Source organism: Anopheles gambiae, chromosome 3, assembly GCF_943734735.2.
Source record: "Anopheles gambiae chromosome 3, idAnoGambNW_F1_1, whole genome shotgun sequence".
Classification (NCBI taxonomy): Eukaryota; Metazoa; Arthropoda; class Insecta; order Diptera; family Culicidae; genus Anopheles; species Anopheles gambiae.
Window position 1 is genome coordinate 90,306,499 of NC_064602.1, and position 20,912 is coordinate 90,327,410.

General features: G+C 45.8%; 3 protein-coding genes across 7 annotated transcripts; 1 reads left to right on the forward strand and 2 right to left on the reverse strand.

Annotated features, from left to right (window-relative positions):
* Positions 1-308: 308 nt before the first annotated feature.
* LOC1280888 (probable tRNA(His) guanylyltransferase) lies at positions 309-1,471 on the forward strand. Its single transcript, XM_320758.6, has one exon. The coding sequence runs from the start codon at positions 406-408 to the stop codon at positions 1,375-1,377; it is 972 nt and encodes a 323-aa protein (XP_320758.5). The 5' UTR covers positions 309-405; the 3' UTR covers positions 1,378-1,471.
* LOC1280887 (uncharacterized) lies at positions 1,353-2,387 on the reverse strand. Its single transcript, XM_320757.6, has 4 exons — positions 2,084-2,387; positions 1,874-2,001; positions 1,639-1,805; positions 1,353-1,566 (listed from the first exon to the last, which is right to left on the reverse strand). The coding sequence occupies exons 1-4, from the start codon at positions 2,226-2,228 to the stop codon at positions 1,512-1,514; spliced, it is 495 nt and encodes a 164-aa protein (XP_320757.5). The 5' UTR covers positions 2,229-2,387; the 3' UTR covers positions 1,353-1,511.
* Positions 2,388-3,523: 1,136 nt separating this feature from the next.
* On the reverse strand, positions 3,524-20,399 carry LOC1280886 (copper-transporting ATPase 1). Of its 5 annotated transcripts, none has more exons than XM_061660845.1 (6): positions 19,753-20,399; positions 19,564-19,642; positions 5,991-9,264; positions 5,545-5,694; positions 5,229-5,458; positions 3,524-4,244 (listed from the first exon to the last, which is right to left on the reverse strand). In XM_061660845.1, the coding sequence occupies exons 1-6, from the start codon at positions 19,793-19,795 to the stop codon at positions 4,109-4,111; spliced, it is 3,912 nt and encodes a 1,303-aa protein (XP_061516829.1). In that variant the 5' UTR covers positions 19,796-20,399; the 3' UTR covers positions 3,524-4,108. The 5 variants fall into 5 exon arrangements, with proteins under 5 accessions (XP_061516829.1, XP_061516830.1, XP_061516832.1 ...); XM_061660849.1 differs by lacking the exon at positions 3,524-4,244 and adding an exon at positions 4,424-5,027; XM_061660846.1 differs by lacking the exons at positions 19,564-19,642; positions 19,753-20,399 and adding an exon at positions 16,732-17,344.
* Between the last annotated feature and the right edge of the window lie 513 nt (positions 20,400-20,912).

The following is a 20,912-nucleotide window of genomic DNA, read 5'->3' on the forward strand; positions in this document are numbered from 1 at the left end:
ATAGGTTCAGTTTTATGCTCATTGATAAGCAGTGGTTGATTTTTTGACAGTGATCATAATGACTGTAATTGTTTGATAAATGGACTTCGAAACATGATGAAACTTTTAAGAAAATAAGGAAGAACGATAAATTTTACGAATACGTTGATATGAAACCGCAAATAACCAGATTATTTTCCAAATTTTGATCTTTTGGTCGATAGCACAACAATTGGTACACCTGCCCTACGAAAAATTAGCCCAAATCCTTCTTGAGTGTCCCCAATCGTCTTTTACCTACTGTACCAACTGCTGAGCTAACCTGACATTTCGTTGTGTCAAATCCCGTTATGTTTATTGTTGTTTACACGTTCCTGCCAGCATGCGCAACCGGTAGATTTCTTGCAAAACAGAAACAGAACAGGAATGCAATTTTCGTTTCCAAGCATTCTAAAACATATCTTCAAACAAACGGCACGCTCCCTACACTCCAGCACGATGGCGCTGAGCCGCTTCGAGTACGTGAAGCAGTTCGAGCAGGAGGAAAAGCTACTCCCGAACAGCTGGATCGTGGTGCGCATCGATGGCAAAGGCTTCCATCGGTTCTGCAACGTGCACAGCTTCAGCAAGCCGAACGATCTGGACGCCCTGCAGCTGATGAACCTTGCCGGCATGACGGTGCTGCAGGAGTTTAACGAGATTGCCATCGGCTACGGCCAAAGCGACGAATACTCGTTCGTGTTTCGGCGCGAGGCGAGCGTGTACCAGCGGCGCCGGGACAAGCTGGTCAGCTACGTGGCCAGCCTGTTCACCTCGGCGTACATGTTCCACTGGAAGCGCATATTCGACGGCCGATCGATTGCGATGCGCTATCCGCCCTCCTTTGACGCCCGGGCCGTCCTCTACCCGACGGACGAGAACCTGCGCGACTATCTCAGCTGGCGGCAGGCGGACGTGCACGTCAACAACCTGTACAACACAACGTTCTGGAATTTGGTCGCTTCCGGGTTGAGCAATTCCGACGCGGAGAAGCGGCTCCAGGGGACGTTGGCGAGCGATAAGAATGAAATCCTTTTCTCCCAGTTCGGCATCAACTACAACAACGAACCGGTCATCTACCGGAAGGGTACCATTTTGCTGCCCAAAAGCGTCGTGTCCAGCGAGGGCAAGAAACAGCGACTGATCGTGCCGATCTTTGAGGATCTGATAAGCGACGCATTTTGGGCGAAACATCCCGAGATACTGGATAAGAAGGCAAAAACGGACGAACTGTACGATTTGGGAGAAAACGAGGCGCAACCCGTCGTTCGGTATCAGCTCGAGGTGCAGGAACGGCGTAAGGCAGGCATGAACAAGGCGGAGACGGGCAACCGTTTGCTTGCAACTGATCATAGCTAACACTAATGACTCTTGATTTATTATATAGCCTAAAAAAACACGCTAAAAAGAACTAACAGCAAATAAAGTCTCGATTGAGCTAATCGTTAAACGAAGCCGGATGGTTTGTCTGCCCTCTCTTAGGGCCCAGAATTTCATAGAAACATTTTACACTGCTCACAGCAGGGCAAATCATGCGACACGCAGTGACTGTAAAGGAATTGCGGATTGCGTCATAAGAGTGAACCGTTTGGAACCCCACAAATAGCACATAATACTTACAATATTGTGACACAGTTGAGGCAGATCTTTTCCGGACAAGTGTTACAATTAACGCCACAGTACTCGCACAGCTCCAGATTGCAGTTGGTGCAGTCGGCGTGCACGATCGACATCCGGTCGCACTGGCGACATTTCCTGTCAGCCTTCTTTCCCAGCCAGGAGGAGGTCTGTAACAAGATTAATTCTTTCCTTATTTTAATCGTCCAATAATACGAGCCCATCCCATACTACTTACAGCATTCATATCGTAGTCTATTTCACCGCTTCCAAGCAAACGGACGGCTTTCAACGACTCCTTCTGATCGATGACCAACTCTTTGTCCTGGTTCTTTGCACCCTGGAACAGCAAGCTGATAGTTTTGGCTGTAAAAGAAGGTCAAAGAAACCATTGCCATTAGTTCTTCGCTTCTCCCACTGACCTCCAGCACCACCGGCATCAATTTACCCAGGATGCGCTTCATTTTGTTTGGATCCTGCTGGTCCATCATCTGCTGGTTGACGAACGTTTTGCGCTGCAGCGCAAAGCATCCGTCGCTTTCGTTGGACCGCAAACGCTTCCGGTTCGGATTTGCGTTCATCGTCATGCTCATTGCCTGACTGTTGCACCGACTGCTACACCGGTTTTATTGCACAAAACTAAAACACAAACTTTCGATAACGAGGAAAAATAGCCCGCCAAATACACCTGCCGCCGTGTTGTTGCTTGCGGGCGCAAAGGTAACGCCATGACAGCACAATAAATGATCTGTCAGTTATGTGCCACAGTTGATTTGGACCACAGATAAGATGTTTTAAAAATGGCGTTACTCTCGTAACGAATCTTTATGATTTCGTAACGCAACAAGGGATGTGAATGTTTGTTCTGCCTTTTTACAATAAATGTTTTTTTTATATGCGTAATCAATTAGTTCGACCATAAGTTACTAGCTTAGCGGTGAAGGATTTTAGAACTAAGCATAGACAATTTATTTAAGGAGTCATTCGAAGCGCTGGTCTAGGCATCGACATCTGTGGCACGATACTCTAGCAGTCTCTCCAATTTCTTGGCTTCGCGGATGACATCGACATCATCGCCAGGACAACAAAACAGCGAAGGTGTGCGAGGCGTACACCCGACTCAAACGCGAAGCAGCAAGAATTGGATTGAGAATCAATGCGACGAAGACGAAGTAGCTGCTTGCCGGAAACTCAGACCACCATCTGGGAAGCAGTTTGTTAGTTGATGGCAACAATCTTAAGGTAGTAAAGGAGTTCTGCTATCTCGGGACGGTCATTACTTCGGACAACGACATCAGCAGCGAAATCCGGAGACGCATTGTGCATACTATGAACATCACCGGCTGTTGAGATCCAAAAGACATCGAGCACGCACGAAATGTGAGATATGGTCGTCTATGGACACTAGTGATGGGTAAAATTGGAAAGAATCCGAAGTCGACTCCGATCTGACTCCGATAATTTCGGAATCAATTCCGGAAGGTAGGACACCCTAGCATTATCTGGAGTCATTCGGAATCGTCTGGAATCGTTCGGCATCATCCGGAGTCATCCGGAGTCATTCCAGAATAATCCGGACGATTCCAAAAGACTCGGGGAGAATCCGGGAGACTCCGGACGAAACTAATGGTTCGGATTTTGCCGAAGTCTAATTAACTAACAAGAGCCAGAGTCGAATCGGAGTCGTGGGGGCGCTAAAGAGCACAGCACACCAATGGACACCCTCTGGACGTGTTTGAGCGACGAACCACGAGCTTGCTGAGCTGTATGGCGATCCGAAATTCCTGACGGTAGCGAAGGCTGCCAGGATATGATAGCTGGCGCATGTTACTCTCCGAGCGACAACTCAACTGATTTTTCGGATAAACACTTCCCTACAAGGTTGCAGTTACAAAAACGTAGTATATAATTTATTTACAAGTCTTTTCGGTAAAAGGCATATATGTGTTTGTGTAAAAAAAACAAGTTCACTTTGCCGAACTGGTACGGGGGCGTTTGCACATGGGTATAAGTACACGCACACATCTACTGAGTACTGGTCAATATTCGTCCATACTATAAGAGAAAATCCCTACTATTCGTTCACACGTCTTCACAACTGGGCGGGCGTGTTGCACGTAGCTTTCCTTCCCTAAACAAACAATGCAAATATCACATAACTGACACTGACACAAAACCAAAACACAACGGACACAAAAGATTGCAAAAAACCTCCCAAAACACTAAACTGGTAAAACACAGAAGAAAAGAAAAGAGGGGGGAGGGATTTGAGGAAAAAGAACCGTTCACGCCGTGCCCGGGCTACGGTATGTGTGTATGGCTGCACTTTACGGTTGGAAATAGTCCAAGCTCAAAACAAGCTTACTGGACTCCAACATCGTAAAGAATCACTGATAACATAACCACCGGTCAGGTGTGTGCGGTTGCTTTAACGGCGGTTTTTTTTTCTCTCGACGCAACGCCTCGGCACGATCTACAGCTTCTGCAGCTCGGTTGCGTCTTTGTAAATGCTCGCGTTCGATGTCTTAACGATACCAACGGAAAACTCATCATCGTCCAGCGTGGCCAGCAGTCCGTCCTCCTTCGTGTCTTTGCCGCGTCCGAACAACCTAGTTTTGCGCGTGTGCGTGTATGTGGGGGAGGAGATAGAAAACAGACCATGGGTAAGTGATGATCTTCTATAAGGCCGTAAAAAAGGATGACACTCGAGAAAAGGTTACATTGTGCACATCCATTCAGTGTTAAAAACATACCAAAACAAATAAAAACCAAAACAAAAGTAAATTAAGGTTTACCGCTTTTATCAGAACTACCCATCATTTGCTCCGCAAATCCTTACATGGCAGTGTACAGCTTCTGTGTCTTCCACCTGTCTGCTACCGCTGTGGCAAGCGCGCCAATCGTTTTCTTTTATTTTATACGGGGTGTTATTTTTTAAACATAAAGTGTCAAAGTAAGTAATGTAACTGATGATAAATATCCCAACGAAAAGTAACGCGAAAAAGGAAAAAAAACATTTCTCCAATACGTAGCTATAAACTAAGTAATCAAATAAAGCGACTTGACTTGCTGGCACTGTTTCTAAGTAAGTGGAACGACGGTCATATATCCTTACGGTCGTACTAAGTATAATTGTAGTCCAGCTACACGTAAACACCGCACTACTAACGCACTACTTTAGTTTAAGGTTATACACACACACACAGCTTCATGGCAAGCCATTGGGCCCTAAATTGTGCGCTACGCCACAACGAAAGGTTCGTTCACCCACGTGCAGTCGTTTAGTTAGTGCAAAAAAAGAGATGTGTGCATTTAAGTGAGGTTAGTGATGTAGTAGTAGTAGTAGTACAGGCAGATGGGTGAGTTAGGTGTTAACGGGTGCTCTTAAGAAACTGAAAACAAAATAGAAAACAATCATAAACTGTTAATCGAAACTCATAAGAAAACATAATTAGAAACCCGAGGAATGAACGCAGCAGCAAAACTGGGGTGGATGCATGAGTGTTAGTGACTGCTATATACTGTTCCCCCTTTGATGTCTGTTTTGCGAATGATGGTAAAGAATGGCATGAGCAATATCCGGCGTTGCTTACTTGGCCAGTGTGGAGCTGGTCGAGCGGGCCAGATTCGGCCGCGGTATGTCGTCGAGCCCACGATGTACCGAGATGGTGTCCGGATCGAGGAACGCACCGGCCTCCATCAGCTCCACGTACTCGGGTGTTTGCAGCGAGGCTTGGGTCGGCTTTTTGTACAGCTTGATCATGAGCGAGGAACACACCACCGAGACGGAACTGGCCGCCATCGCTGCCGATGCCATCCAGGGCTAAAACGGATTGAGATTATGAAACGGAATGTTAATATTTCTTCATTCTTTTTTTTACGATTCTGTGGAACAGTTAAGCGACTTACCTCGAGCGTAAATCCAAACGGCGTAAATATGCCGGCGGCCAGCGGAATGCCCAACAGGTTGTACATACTGGCGAACAGGAAGTTCAAGTGAATTTTGCGCACCGTCTTCCGGGACAGATCCAAGCAGGCCACCACATCAAGCAGGTCGTTCTAAGGATAAGAAAACATATTCATAAATGTTGTATTTTTTTTTTTAATAAATAATGCTAGTGTGCATTCACACAATTTTTTTTTGTTTTAAGTTTCCATAAACGAGCCTTTTGCATTTTTTCCTTCTTTTTTCATAAATTGTTGTTTTTCCAATTTTTTTTAAAAGATTCCAATTATTAATTGATAATTTCAAACATATACAAAAAAGAGAAGAACTGTTAAAAATGACAAACCCTGTATCTAGCCCGGTAAAGATCACCGTTGACCCACATGAGCCAAAGAGCATGACAGCTTACCCGCATCAGCACAACATCCGCCGCTTCGGCAGCCACATCCGTACCGGAGGCGATCGCAATACCCACGTCGGCCTGCGCCAGCGCCGGACTATCGTTCACACCGTCCCCGACCATCGCCACCCGCATGCCCATCTCCTGTATCCGCTGGATCTTGGCCACCTTGTGCGACGGCAACACTTCCGCAAACACCCGATTGATGCCCACCTGGCGGGCAATGCTGGCGGCCGTATTTTTGTTATCACCCGTCAGCAGTATCACCTCGATGCCCATCCGCTTGAGCGTGTACACCGCCAAATGTGCCTCCGGCTTCACCATGTCCGACACTGACAGCATACAGACGAGCTGCCCGTTCATCGCGCACAGTATCGCCGTATGGCCCATCTGTTCCTCCTCCGACATGCGTATGTTCACCTCGGGCGGCACAACGATCGCATTCCGCGCCATCCACTCCCGATTTCCGATCAGCACGTTGTACTCGTTCACGTCGGCAAACGCTTCGCCCGATCCGGCATCCCCACCGGTACCGTCCGGGCCTTCGCCGATCGGTTCCAGGTGGAGCAGCTGCTGCAGCTCGATCGTGTTCTTCTGCGAAGCGCTCAGCTGCGGGATCAGTTCCTCCACGACGGCACCGTTCATGAACAGTGGCTGCTGCTGGTGCTGCTGCTCGCTGCGGTAAGAGTTTTGATAGTTGCGCATTTTCTCCGACTGCTGTACGCGGTTCAACGTGTCGCCGACGTTCGAGATGACGCACCGGATGCCACACCCGGGCACGGCCGAGAAGTTGCTGCACCTGCCAAAGCCATCGATTTCCAGCGTCTCCTTCACGTACTTTACGATCGCCGTCGCAATCGGATGCTCGCTGTTTACCTCCGCCGATCCGACGATGGTGAGTGCGCGGGCAAGGGAACACACTGCCGGCTTTACCAGCATGCAGATGCGCGACGTCATCGGCATACCGTGCGTGATCGTGCCCGTCTTGTCGAACACGATCGTCTTCACTTTGTGTGCGTTTTCGAGCGGCCCGGCCCCCTTCACGAGAATGCCGTGCAGGGCACCGACGCCGGTCGACACCATGACGGCGGTCGGGGTGGCAAGCCCCAGCGCACACGGGCAGGCGATCGCCAGCACGCTCAGCGCACAGCGGAACGCGTAGCTGACGATGATTTCCGAGGGCGTTAGCCCTTCCTTGTCCCGATCGCTGGCCGGGATGTGGCCGATATCGATGTACCCGGAAACGATCCACCCGACCAGCGTGATCACCGAAACGGCCACCACGAACGGCACGAAGTAGCCAGCGATCCGGTCGGCCAGCTGCTGTATGGGCGCTTTCGATGTTTGCGCCTCCTCGACCAGCTTCACGATCTGTGCCAGCGTCGTGTGCTCACCCGTGTGCGTCGCCTGCATCAGCAGCAGCCCGTTCTGATTGATCGAACCACCGATCACGACGGCACCCTTCTTCTTCGGCACCGGCATGGACTCGCCCGTGATTAGGCTTTCGTCGCAGGTCGAGTTGCCGCACAGTATCTTGCCGTCCACCGGCACCTTGCTGCCCGGGACCACCTTCAGTATGTCGCCCCGCTGCACCAGATCCACCGAGATGACCTTCTCCGACAGGACGGCGTAGTCCGGCCCGAGCGTGACGAGCGTTGCCTCGGTCGCCTTCAGCGAAAGCAGCTTCGACAGCGCTTCGGACGTTTTGCCCTTCGCGATGTGCTCCATCCACCGTCCGAGCGAGATGAAGATGAACAGCATCGGCGGTGTATCGAAGAAGGTCAGTGGAGAGGTGTGCTGCTCCAGCACCATGGCCGCTACCAGCACGCCCACCGAGTACAGGTAGCTCACCGTGGTGGCCATCGTGATCAGCACGTCCATGTTGCTCGCCCCATGCTTCACGGCCCGGTACGCCTGGATGTAAAAGTGCCACCCGCCGACAAACTGGACCGGCGTCGAGAGCGTGAACATAATCAGATTCTCCAGCGACAGCCCCGGCAGCACGCAGCACATCTCCTCGTGGCTGCGCTCGTGCATCAGCACCATAAAGTACACCATCGCGATCATGCACGGCCCACCGAACACGAGCGAGACGAGAAACGCGTTGCGCCACTTGCGAATCTCCTCCTTGTGCTCGAGATAGTTGTGCGCCATCTTGTCCTTGCCCGAGAGTACGCGCGTCGCAAAGCCGAGCCCCTCGATCGCTTCGCAAATGGTGCGCGCGCCGGTGCGCTCGTTGTTAAACTTAAACCGGCCCCGCTTGAGCGTGAGTGCGACGGACGCCTGCAGGACGCCCGGTATTTTCAGCGCCGTCTGCTCAATCTTTGCCACACAGGACCCGCACGTCATGCCGAGGATTTCAATCTCCACGTCCGTTTCGCCCGTGCCGGGCTCCTCGAGCACCTCGGTCGGGAAGCCGAGCTCCGTGATCGATTTCGCAACGTCGGCGGGCGTCGTTAACCGTTCGTCGTACTTTACTTCCGCCTTGGCGGCGAGCAGCGCGATCAGGATCGACTCCACGCCGTATATCTTGCGGCAGTGCTTCTCGATTGCCGACACGCAGCTCGCACACGTCATGCCCTGGACGTGCAGAAAGCAGCGCCTTAGCTGCGCCGACTCGTCCGCTTTCTTTTTCGGCGTTAAGCTACCGTTGGTCGCGTGCTTTTTGTCGTTCGCTTGGGGGGAGGATCGGGCTCGCTGCTGTTCTGGCTGGTTCGGTTCACCGACCACCCGTGCCTCGAATCCCATGTCGTCGATCTGTTCGGCGATCGCTTCCGCCGTTGTCTGGCGCCCATCGTACTCAACGATGCCGAGCCGCTCGTCGAGCAGCACGCGGATGGAGATCACCCCTGGACGGTCTTTAATGTTTCCTTCGATGTTTCTCACGCACGATTGGCAGGTCATGCCTTCGATGGAGATGCGCGTCGTTCGTACGTCCGATTTCTGGTTCGTCGTTTCACTGTCACTTTCGACGCCTTCGACGAGGATGGATCGTTTCGGACCGGCGCTCGATGCACCCGGTTCCGTGTACGTGCACTCGAAGCCCATATCGTCTATGTCCGCTGCTAGCTGGGCCGGATCGGTAAGCGACGGATCGTAATCAATGTAACCGGCATTTTCTGCCAGCACCACGTTGATCTTGATCACGCCCAGCTTGCTGCCGATCGTGCCTTCGATGTTGCGCACGCACGACTGGCAGGTCATGCCAATGATCGGCAGTCGTACGGAGGCAACCGGCTGCTCCAACAGTCCAGTCGACTCACCGTAGTCGTCCATATTTTCCCTAAAATTAGAAGAAAAGTTGGATCTGTTAGTTTCATTTGTTGTGTGGCAATATAAATTTATTTTAAAGTTTTTATGAACTTGAATGAAAGATACGTCAATAGTAGAGATGGGTAAATTTGAATTATAGTTATAAATCTGGATAAATCGTTTTAATACATCAATGCATCTCATAGTCAAAGTTTGACATTATTGAGTCTTCAATGATTCGCGAATCCTCAAAGATCTCTCAAGATTCATACATCCCTAAAAGCATATAAATCTTAACATTTTTTAAATATTTAAAAAAAACTTAAGATAGATATTAATCTTTTAGAACTCATGCATCTCTATCCGATAATTGTACAATTCGTACAATCCGTACAACACTGTACTATTTTCACTGCATTTCACAGCATACACAGTTTGAATCTTAGTTTAGGTTGATTTCTTGAGAACTTAAGAATCTATGAGTTCTTTAAATATTCAAAAAACCTAAGATATTGACGTTTGATCGGTTCACGAATCTTTGCAGATTCGTATGAATTCTTAAATATTCGCGAATCTTTGAAGTTTCATGAGCTATAGGTTCTGGATTCAATTCTGGATACGAATAACTCGCATTAGGCATGCTCGGGAAACATTTCGATACTGAGTTTCTCCATGATTAAATCATAAACTTGATCGGAAAGCGATTAAACACAATGACTCTCCTCCATCCATGCAAAATTGATACATTGTAAGCGCTGGTGGAATATTTTGAGCTCGTGCAATAGCCCCACCGGGGGTTACCGATGGAGAAACCGATTGTCTGCCACAATAGCACACATCGGGGCACGTACACGCCGTGCTGTGGACGAAATCTCTGTCTCAATAACCGATAACGCGAACCAGCGCCTATCAACGGCTCAGCAAATAACAAACTAACCAACGCGTAAAAGATAACGCCTGTATGCTGCTCCACTTTCCAGCGGAACGTTCGACGAGAAGTACATCCATCCGCAACTCAAGACGCAGTTGGAATATCGGAGTTTTAAATTAATGGAAAAATTCCCGGAAGCTTCTGCTGAATATATGGCAAATTATCTCATTTCACCACAAAGCACCGCAGATGAGTATACCTCAAAAGTCGCTGCGTGTCTGCCGGTACGTGAAATTCTTTCGATTCTAGCGACATCTTGGTGCGCGACACAAATTAACACTCAATTTAAAAGATTATTCCGATCGCTGTATTCTCCTTCACAAAATGTCACGTAATTCTGGGCGCCTCGAAATCGACCGTCTTTCTTCCACTTGTGTAACAACTGGGCAGTAGCGGAAATCCATCCAAAAGCACATGGAGGTGCACCGTGCAGGTCAATCCAATTCTTTACCGTGCGACTATCGCGCACTGTGACTCGAATGCAACTGATTATCATCGATCTATGGGAGTAGCTTCCGTGAGAGTCTTAAAAAACACCCTTATCAGCACACCGTTTCGCATATCGGTCTTATCGGCGGATGCTATGTCTTCGTCTCTAGGGAGCGCCTGGGGGAAATAGGGAGACAATTTTATTTCGCTCACGAATCATTCCCTCCACTGGGCTGAGTAGAGCGGGATGAGATGAGCGAGCGAGCAATCAGAGTCGTGCAGTTGTGCATAAGAGAGCATAAACGGATTGTCGGTGAATGGAAACAGTAAAAAAAAACATATCGTTTGTTGTTTGCATTAGTTCCTATCGTCTGGTGGATAAAACTGGAAAAACAAACAAACAAAACTATAAAAAACGGTGTTACGATCCCATTTCACATGGATTTGTTATGCGATACTATTACAAGCGTGCTTCGAATTCGTCATCCAATAGTTTTGATATCGGTGCGAAGTACTTCAAAATGCAAAAATAAAAGTCAAGTCATCGTTATTTGTAGAACAGACATTTCCCTTATGACTCACAATGAATGAGTATGATTTAATATTCGTTAACTTTGAACAAGCATTTTTAGGAATATGTTGGTACTATCATAACAAGTATCATTTCAAACGAAGGTACTCCCATCAAACCTTTCCTTGGAAGATCATATACACCAGAGAAAGATGATATCTAATACTGACGATTGGGGGAACTCCAAGATAAACTAGGATGTGCACTGATCATATCCATCCAAGATGTTACTTCACAAGACACTTAATTGTGAACTCAATCAGATATAATACATTTGGCATTTATGATATTATTTCGTTATTGAAGATCGTCTAGATAGTCATCTGATCTTAAAGCAGCAGTTGCCCAGGAAGGCCCAAGTAAAGAGATGAAGAAAACGATCATGCGGCAGAAAATACCTGCATACGACAGACATTGTTGAGGCTGGGTTCTGTATGGTCTGCAGATATTTACTCAGAATAGACATTAATGATATCAGTGAAAAATATACGATCACTTGCAGATATGGACAATAGCGAACGTCCGGAAACCGTGTACATTACGGCAATTACTTAGTCAAAACAAGGCTTTAATCATTACACGAACTAAGTATAACCTCAAACATATTTCCATCCTGCCGTTAGGGTGTCTATAAGGATTTGGAAGCACATTTTTTGTCGAATTCTTAACAAACGTAGAGTTCAAAAGTCGACGTTTGAAATACTTGGAGGAAAACTTTTGAAGAATTGTATCCACGCTCATATTCGTTTGATTATTACAGAATCTTCCAAAAAAACCTCTAGTACATATTAGAGGACAAAGCAATTTTTTGATTTCAAATAAGATATCATAAACATTGCTCATGCTCTACATCTTCCGAGCTATTTTCATAACCAAAATGAAGGATTCAATGACCACCATCAATGAATTCTAGCAACTAAATGGCATTAAAGTCTTTGTGCTATCGTAAAACGTAGAATGCGATACACTACGTGCCCGTCCAGTGGTCCGAATTTTATCATCATCTTGGTGCAAATAAGCAAATATTGATCTTCATCATCTCCGCAAGCAATTCTATCCGAACTGCCATTGTGGCACTATTGTATCTCCTCCATCACGTTTTTTGTTTTATACTGCTGCTTGCCAAATCGCCTTCAATCCCACACGGGACCCCAACAACTAAAAGTAGAAGAAACGCCGTTCATAAGTGTACAAGAAAAACGTGAAAAATCGGTTGCGCTTTCATACGTATTCTCCCCCACTTAGGAAATTTTTGGTCCACAGTGGATGGTGTAGCAACAGCAACGGCAGCTTAAGTTATTTCTCTCGTGGAGCAACCAGCACATACGAACCGAAAGCCGTCGTCGTTGCCTTTGTTATTTCATGTAGCGGAAAGCGGCACCTCTCGTAGACGTAATGTGATTGGAGTAGTTGCCCCGCCATTGCTCTCACTCCATTTTTTGCGACCGTTTGCTGGCCAGACTAGTGCCACCAGTCAACTCATTAAACGCCATCTAATGTCGAAGAATCGAGTTTGGAAAGCACCGTTCATGACGATTACCTGCTTGTACCGTACCCGTTGTTCCACATTTTCACCAAAGCAGCTGTTGTAGCTCAGAACCGGAACTTGAAGCTGGCCGCTGGGCACAGTTAGGTTAAGATTTGGCACTGGACAACACTGCCTGCTTTTTCGTTGGTAACTTTCGGCTACACCATTATTGAAGCATGGGGTGGGAGCAGGATGAAGGTTGCCCACTCCTTAAAATTTGGTTTTATGAACACGTCCGACGACCTTGAAACTGTGGCCGGATTTGAAAGTAACGTCGCGCGTTTTCTAACCACCTATTAAATGATCGCACGTCACTGCTAGGCGTAGAGATTAATGCGCAATCGTGGCCGGACAACAACCCTTAGGTTTTACGCTTCACGCAGCTGCTGCAACAACGCGATCGAGATTGGGAACGGTCACAACAACGCGCAACTACACCGTGTGAGTGAGCCGTTGTCTGGCCCAAGTTTCGGTTCGAACTGGAGGAGCTTTCACCCATCACACGAAACGCCCTCGTCAGTCGACGGGAAAAACCGAGCCGGTTTTTTTCGTTAAGGGTGGGGGTTGGTTCATTGGTTGGTATGAAACATATTACACACATACACAGAGAGCCACACATCGTAACTACGAACATATATTCGTGTATTTCCCCCTCCTGCTGCGATCGCGTATGTTTTGATCATTCCACCGTATCTCAACCGTCCCTTGCCTGAAGTAAACAAATCTCTACCATACCACACGCACACTTGTAGCAACTTGTATGCCTAAAAAAAGCTCAATTAGAATACATCCCGTAGCTCAGGACTCAAATTTGTTTTTTTGCACAACACAACACACTCAAAATGTATCCGCAGCAGCTCATTAATCAGCTGAGGCTCGAACACACCGCTGATGATGATGGGGCAACAAAACCACGCCAGAACATCACGCTTATCAGGTGGAAGCAAGATTAAAAAGAACATGTACAGCACGCGAATTAGTAAAAACATTGCTTGTAAAACTTTGATGATGACACGATAGTAACATTGCCAGTGCCAGTGCCTGGCACTTTAATTACAATAAATCGTATAATAGTGCTTTGACGTTTCCAACAACTCCGGCCACTGGAATGCAAATTGAAGATATTTTTGAAGATTTTAATATCTATATACAGTTGTATTTGAAATGTGAGTACCAAAAAACCGTATTTTTGAAAAAACATAGATACTAACTGCAGCTATCAGAATCTGTTCGGTAGTGTCGTGGCAAGCGTTTGGCCGTACGTTCAAAAGCTCTGACGTTCAAATCTAATCTGAAGCTAATGTATAAAGTTATATAGACCCACTAAATAACTATAAAATAGTTGTTATATATTCTACATGAAAAGCTGATTTTTCATATATTTGGCTACTGGTTACTTTAAATATCTATTAGATACTATCTACTATAATTTTCCACTAAAATCAATAATATAAACAATACACAGCCGACAAATTATATATTCGTTGTCTCACGTGCTTTTCATTTGACACATTATTTCTCTAAATAATCCAATGCCACTCTTACGTACCGTTCATTCCACATCATCTTGAGCCCCCCCTTTCCAGCGCTATATTGTTGTTTCTATCCCTCTTAGCTCGCACATTTTATGATAATGTCAATATTTGCGAAATGTCGACAAATCTCCACATCGCCCCATATGCGTAGGTTTCGTGAATTCGTGCGACTTACAATTATACGTGTATGCGCAAGATAGAGTGGAAGGAGTTGCGTTTATTTCCTTCCACATACGTTTGCGAATGCCTTCGAAACTGGAGCACGAAGTTGTGCACGGAACACTCAGCGGGGGTTGGGCGAGAATGAGAGTGGGGTCGATTTGCCCTTACATAAACTACCGAGTGGTGGGAAATGAACCCCAAGGTTGGGTCGGCAAGTCGTTCGCCAATTAATAGTGCGATAGCGGTATACAGATATAATGTTTAAAAAAAACGATACTTTAAACAGTGGGTCAAATGCAAAATATTGAGTTAAAAACACCTAAAGAATTCTTTAAAATACGGTTGATCGAAGAATTATGATCAATTAAATCAATTAAAAAAGATTACAGTAAATTGAAAACAGCTAATCTTACAGGAAGAAGCATAAAAGATTCATTGGCTTAATTTTTAACATTCATTTGATTATGAATAACGGGCACACAACAAAAAAGGTTGATGGAATTTCCGAATAGCTCTTGGTAGATACGATCAATTTAGCAACCATTTATATTCTTTTGAATACAATTGACGTTCTGCGGTCTTTCCAGTTTTTCAAACGAGATTGAACAAAATTTAACACGCGCATTAAGCCAAGTAACGGCGACCGACACGAAGCCTGCAAACTTGGACCTTAACAATATATTGTACTTCTCTTACGTCAAATAACAAGCAAGAGAATAATTCTTGCTACAGGTAGACGATACTAACCAAGAATCACAAGTGGTCTTTACAAAGGTCGAAGCGGCTGTCGTTAGACCGTCGGGCGTCTCCAAGTGTTTGCAAACTACCAACAACTTGTAAAGTATCAGCTGATAACACAATGAAGCACAATCATGGAACAATGTGAAACACTTCCAAAAATAACTTATTTCCAGTTCTTGTTGCGTTAGCTAATTAAAACAAACATAAATCACCAGTCCAGTAAAATATGCACGGCAGAAACTGGTTTCCATTCGTTGTTTTGTAATTAAAATAATGCACTCATCCACCAAACAAGTTTAATCAAATCAATTGCAAAGCAAGGAATGCAACAAACTATTCAATGTGTTACATCCACTTCCTCCAACACAACATCCAAATGGGTTTGCCATAGTTATTATGTATAGAGTCAATTCAAGCCCACCGAAACAACCTTCAGTGGGTGATGTTTTACGCCTCATCAGTCCACCTGTTGCATTTTGGTGCATTTTTTCACACCCTTCCAGCCAACGGTTGAAGTAGTAACAGCACCGCATATGTCGGTCATAGACTAACCGTGGCTGCAAGGTAACTGGATAGCATCCACCACATGCATTGATCGGATACAGTACTAGCAGACGATGCGCACAAGGGTAGATCTATCACAGTACGAATAATAAAACAGCATTTAGTGTAGCTTCTATTATACCATTTACTTTGAAGCTTATCTATGCAGGTAGTTCGCGGAATGAGTTATAAACACCCGAAGGGGATACGATCTGAAACGTGCTGGAACTGCTCAATCAACTCAAAATCTTATTCCAAACAAAATCTCTCCAATGCCAGTGTTTAAGCATACAATAGGAGAGCAGTGTTTGATAGGGCACTTGCTCCAGACGTAACGTAAGCCCATCGGTAAGTGATGGGAGAGTGTAAGTGTAGCCGGAGCTTATCTTACCCAAGTTACCAAGGAGTATAAACAGTATGCCGAGACAACCAACTTCACGGTTCCCTGTCGCTAGAGCAATCATTTACGATCTTCTCATTGACGTCAGTACAAATTTAGTAAAAAAAAAAATAAACGCTTTTTTGTAGCTTTTCTTAGGCAAGAACCAATATGCGGTATTTCTACGCATACAGAAGCACCATTACATAGTCTTTATCAGTGAACATAGTTCAAGTATTGCCCTTTTACATTCGAGGATCGGTTAATGATCTTCTTTTGGTGCATCTCTTGTTCGCTTCACTCTTCCTCTGAGCGCCGTCTGGACTAAATGTCAAACGCAAACGATGCCCTGAGGTGTATGTCCTTGCCAGGTGATCTTTAATCGTGTGCCCAGAGAGATAGCAACTCCCCGCAAACGGGAGCTACCTCTCCCGATAACTGATGATTTGTTGGGCCCGGTTTCACAACCACTTGAAATCCGATACCCCGGAGGTCGTTCTCTTCAAGAAGCTCTGCTCGTAGATTAGCACGTCTTTTTTTTTGCAACACTTGAGCGGTGGTAAAGTACCATCGTTTTCGCTGAAGCAAATAACACACTAGACAACTGAAGAACTAGAAGCTTGGTTATTCACCATCATCAAACAGATAAGGCTAGTTATTTTCTTGTTGGTTTCATTACCCATTAATTTCACCGCCATTGTTGATAAGCAGTGCGTACTGGACACCATGCCCAGCACCGTTCTGCTGTGATGATTTGTTGATGTTTTTGAGGAAATTCATCGCATCTCGTTGATCTGTCTGCTCGGCTTGTCTGTTCACGTTGTATTACAATCTACAAACACTGGGCCAACTACTCTCTTGCCACCACTACCGCCTTTTTTCACTGCCAAGCTTTTTTCCAACTTTCACAACTTCGGACACACCGGAGACCGGGGCCGGATCTTTAATACTGTGTAAAAAATGCCTGTACCCTCCTGGCCATTACATATTACTTTCACCATTCGACACTGCCACTAGTAGCAACACAACTGCCTAGGCCGGCGCCCGTGTTAAAACGACCCCCACGTACGCACGGGAAACCACTCCAACACACGCCACTACCTAACTGTTCAGGATACACTAAAACTGATCCGATCCGTCCGGCAAAGTACGTTATAACGCGCGCAGCTCAACGTTCGCTCACGAACGGTCCCAAACGAACTGTGGCCGTGCACCGCACCGGTTTTGCGAGTTCGCGGGCTCCAAGAGCTTTACCAACAGGGACTGCTATTAGAAGGGCGGCGCTCCTTCCTGTATTGGTGTGTTTGCGCCGTCGAACGTCATTTGATGCCCTATCGCCGCGCTTAGATTAGTGGAAACAAGCGCGCGCTATTATCGCCCGTTCCAGCTGTGTGGGTTGCCTGCGATCACGTCGTTTCAAGTGTGTCGGTGGTATTGGTGGAAACTTTAACCGACACTACCATGCGCATGAGTAACGCACATGTGTTGGCGATCGTTAGAAAATCGTTTGCTCTGTATGTTGGCACATGTGTTGGTGCAGCGGTGTGGGTGTTTTGGTTTCAATTGTTTACCGTTCAGCGGTTTGTTATTAATTTAAAACGCTTCATTAAAAACCGGCTTAAGGCAGTTGATAAAGCTGTTGTTAAGTTTGGTGTTTTTGTTAAGGTTTGTTAGTTGTTTGTTAAGAGTGTGTTTGCCTAAATTACAACGTTATTTTTAAGAAGAGCAACTCAATAAATTCAAAACCAAAAATCACGAGAACGTTTATGAGAACGTATTTTTCATAGACGATCAACTGGGGATCGAGCCGATTGTGAAGTGACTGCCTAGCCTTTAGATGAATCATTCGTTGGAGTCTGTTGCTGAGTCATTCCGATATCAAGAATTACAGTCTAGGACGCTTTGTCTCGATGAACAAGAGAAATCGATTTAAAAATAATGATTTAATCCTTCAGACTTAATAAATTCTAATAATTTCAACAACCTAGAATCAAAGCTATAATATACTCATTCAATATACAGTCATCTCTTATTCTTATTTAAAATGTTCAAATAAGAGGGGCTTTTCAAATTGGAGAGGTATCTAAACAGTAAACTCTCTCCTACTGTATGTTTAAAAAATTATATATTTTTTTAATTAAACACCAATTGAATTAAATGTTTGATCACCATTCTTCGTTTGACCCTTACAGAGTATTCAGAACCTGTGCAAAAATTATTCGACTGCAATAAATATCATGCTCTTCAAGCTCTAATACTGCGAATACTAAGGCAAAAATATGTTCTACACAGGTTAACATTATAACTCTATTATCAATCGATTGCCACCATTCAAACCCACAGTGATATCCTTCTTCGTTTCGTCGTAGCATAATGTAGATCTCATCTATGCCTTAATTGATGGAGCCATTTTGCTACAACACGTCATCGCGATATGGGGAAAAAATGCCTTCCCACCTTGAGATAAGTTAAGAAAATCCAAAAATAGTACACACTATGGCAAACTGTGCGTTTCCTACCAGCATCTTAAGTACCACTTGTGATGGCTCTATTATGTCCCTTATCTTTAGCCCAAAGTAGATAGCAACCTTGCTAACACATCAGCTGTTTAACGTGAAGCTGAAAATTCTAATCCACAAGAAGCATTGCACGTTACCGGTTTGCTTGATTAGATTGCTTCCAACACACGTGATGTATTGCAAAAAAAAATCAAATCAATTAGATCTATAAATATTCCCACTAATTCCCCTTGCTGATTCATTGTCGCTAGAATCGTTGTGAGATTGTGCAAATATGGAACCTTTATCGCAATTTATCTAAGAAAAGGAAAGCCAAACTGCCCCGTCCAAACAAAAGCACAGTGTACACACTCCGTGCAAGTTCATTCAACTTATTTCCGCGGGCGTCACCATCAAACTCTACGCCTCTGCGACACAACCACCCCGTTTGCAACGGGTCAGCTGCCCTCAATAGTGTGTGCTGTAGCTTCCGTCACACACTGTCACACCCGTGCTATCGTGATAAGTTCGTCGATTTTTCCACGACACACAATTTGAACAATCAATCGGTCCTGATAACGCCCGGACGGCCTAGTGATAGGCTTTGTGTGGTGGCTTCGTTCAATGATTCCAGCAGCCGTGCGGTGATGATGTTCATCAAATCCGTTTCGGCTTCTCTCCGCCCCCAAAACACCCTCTTCTCCATCGATACAACACCCGCACGGTCTCGCGTCCCATCTTGATTGCTGCACAATGGTGCAATTAAGGGAGGCGTACCAGCCAAATCGCTCGTCCATTAATACAGAACGGCAACGGCTACACCCGAGCTGGAGTGCCCAAGCTCGAGAATGGGTGGATCTTAGTCAGCACATTTTCAGAACTGCCTAGACCGAGACGTGACAGCGTGTTGTTCGCTTGCGCCTGCTTCCCCTTCCGTTCCTTAGGGGGTGATCCATATTTTTAATAGCCGACAGCATATTTTTGTGTTCTTCTATTTGCATTTTGACACTTACACAGATTTACTGATCCGTTCGGCCACATCACGCCGCGAGCTGTTGCTGCCAGTGGGCGATACTTCTTTGTTCGAGGTACCTAAAATGGGACGAAGCAAAGCAATTGGTTTGAGGAACGTTCGAATGGGTCTCATCTGTTGCATGCGTAGAAGAGTGACGCGCGCGCCTTCGCCTGTTGTATATACGTACCACCATCGTTTTCTGATAACATTTTGTCCCCGCTGACCGACATTGTGCCCGAGATCGCTGCTGTTTCTCGGCTGAACTGATCACCCTCCAAAGCACCCTTCTTCACCTGAGGAGGGAAGAGCGGGCGGTCTTTCTACTGGACGTGTGCCCTTTAAAGTTCGCCCAGGTGAACCATACGGACGCGTCTAGTGGTTGTGAGGCAGTACTACCCTCTTCAGCCGATATTACACAATCGTCGACCGATTGGGCACACGCACCCGGCAACTAGAACGAGCGCGGTCGGCGGACGTAGTACACTCTGCACACATACACACACACAAACACACGCACACGCAATCTGTTTACTTCCTTTTCAAGAGGGCCTGCTGGGATCATATGGCACTGGCACTTCTTCGAGCACTTCGGAATTTGGTTGATTTGAGCACGAAGGAAACGTTTTGTTGCAGAGGTTAAACTTTCGCTAAGCCGAGCTTATGTTGCACACATTAAAAACTATAGCGTTTTATGCCTATGCTTATGCTTAACCCCCGGGACGGAGGGGTTGGGTCTGGTGCGAGTGTGCAAGTCTTGCACTGCACCGAAATTCCTTGAGCAAGCACCACCTTCCCACTTGACAGCCTCCTACGCGACTGTTTTTGTTTCGGGCGAACCGTTTGACAGCTGGCCTTTAGCGGCAGGGGCTCTCAACTGATTCGCTATTAGCCATGAAATCGCTAAAATCATATTTTGGACATTTTATTATATTATTTTTTTTATTTTCGGCATAATATTTTCTTACCATTTCAATTTTTATCGGCCAAACCTCTGTAAAACCACAGTAACCTAGCCAATTAACAAAACAAACCTTCTGCGTTAAAGGAAAAAATCCAATGACTTTAGTCAAAGCATTGCAAAAATCGTGAAATTACAACGATATTTTGATTGACAATCCGTGCAGTTTCGATCTCATGTTTCAAATCACGGTCGAAAAAAATATTTTTATACAATTTATCACCATCACCAGAACCAAATATGTGTTTAATGAAATTGATAGCTCAATTTGACAAAACACTGTTCTTTTCACATTTATAACTACTTGCGTGATAAACAGGAATTAGGGAACAAATGGAACACAGGAATTGGGTGGAAGCAAAACTGCTAAGAATGCCTGTGGTCAACTG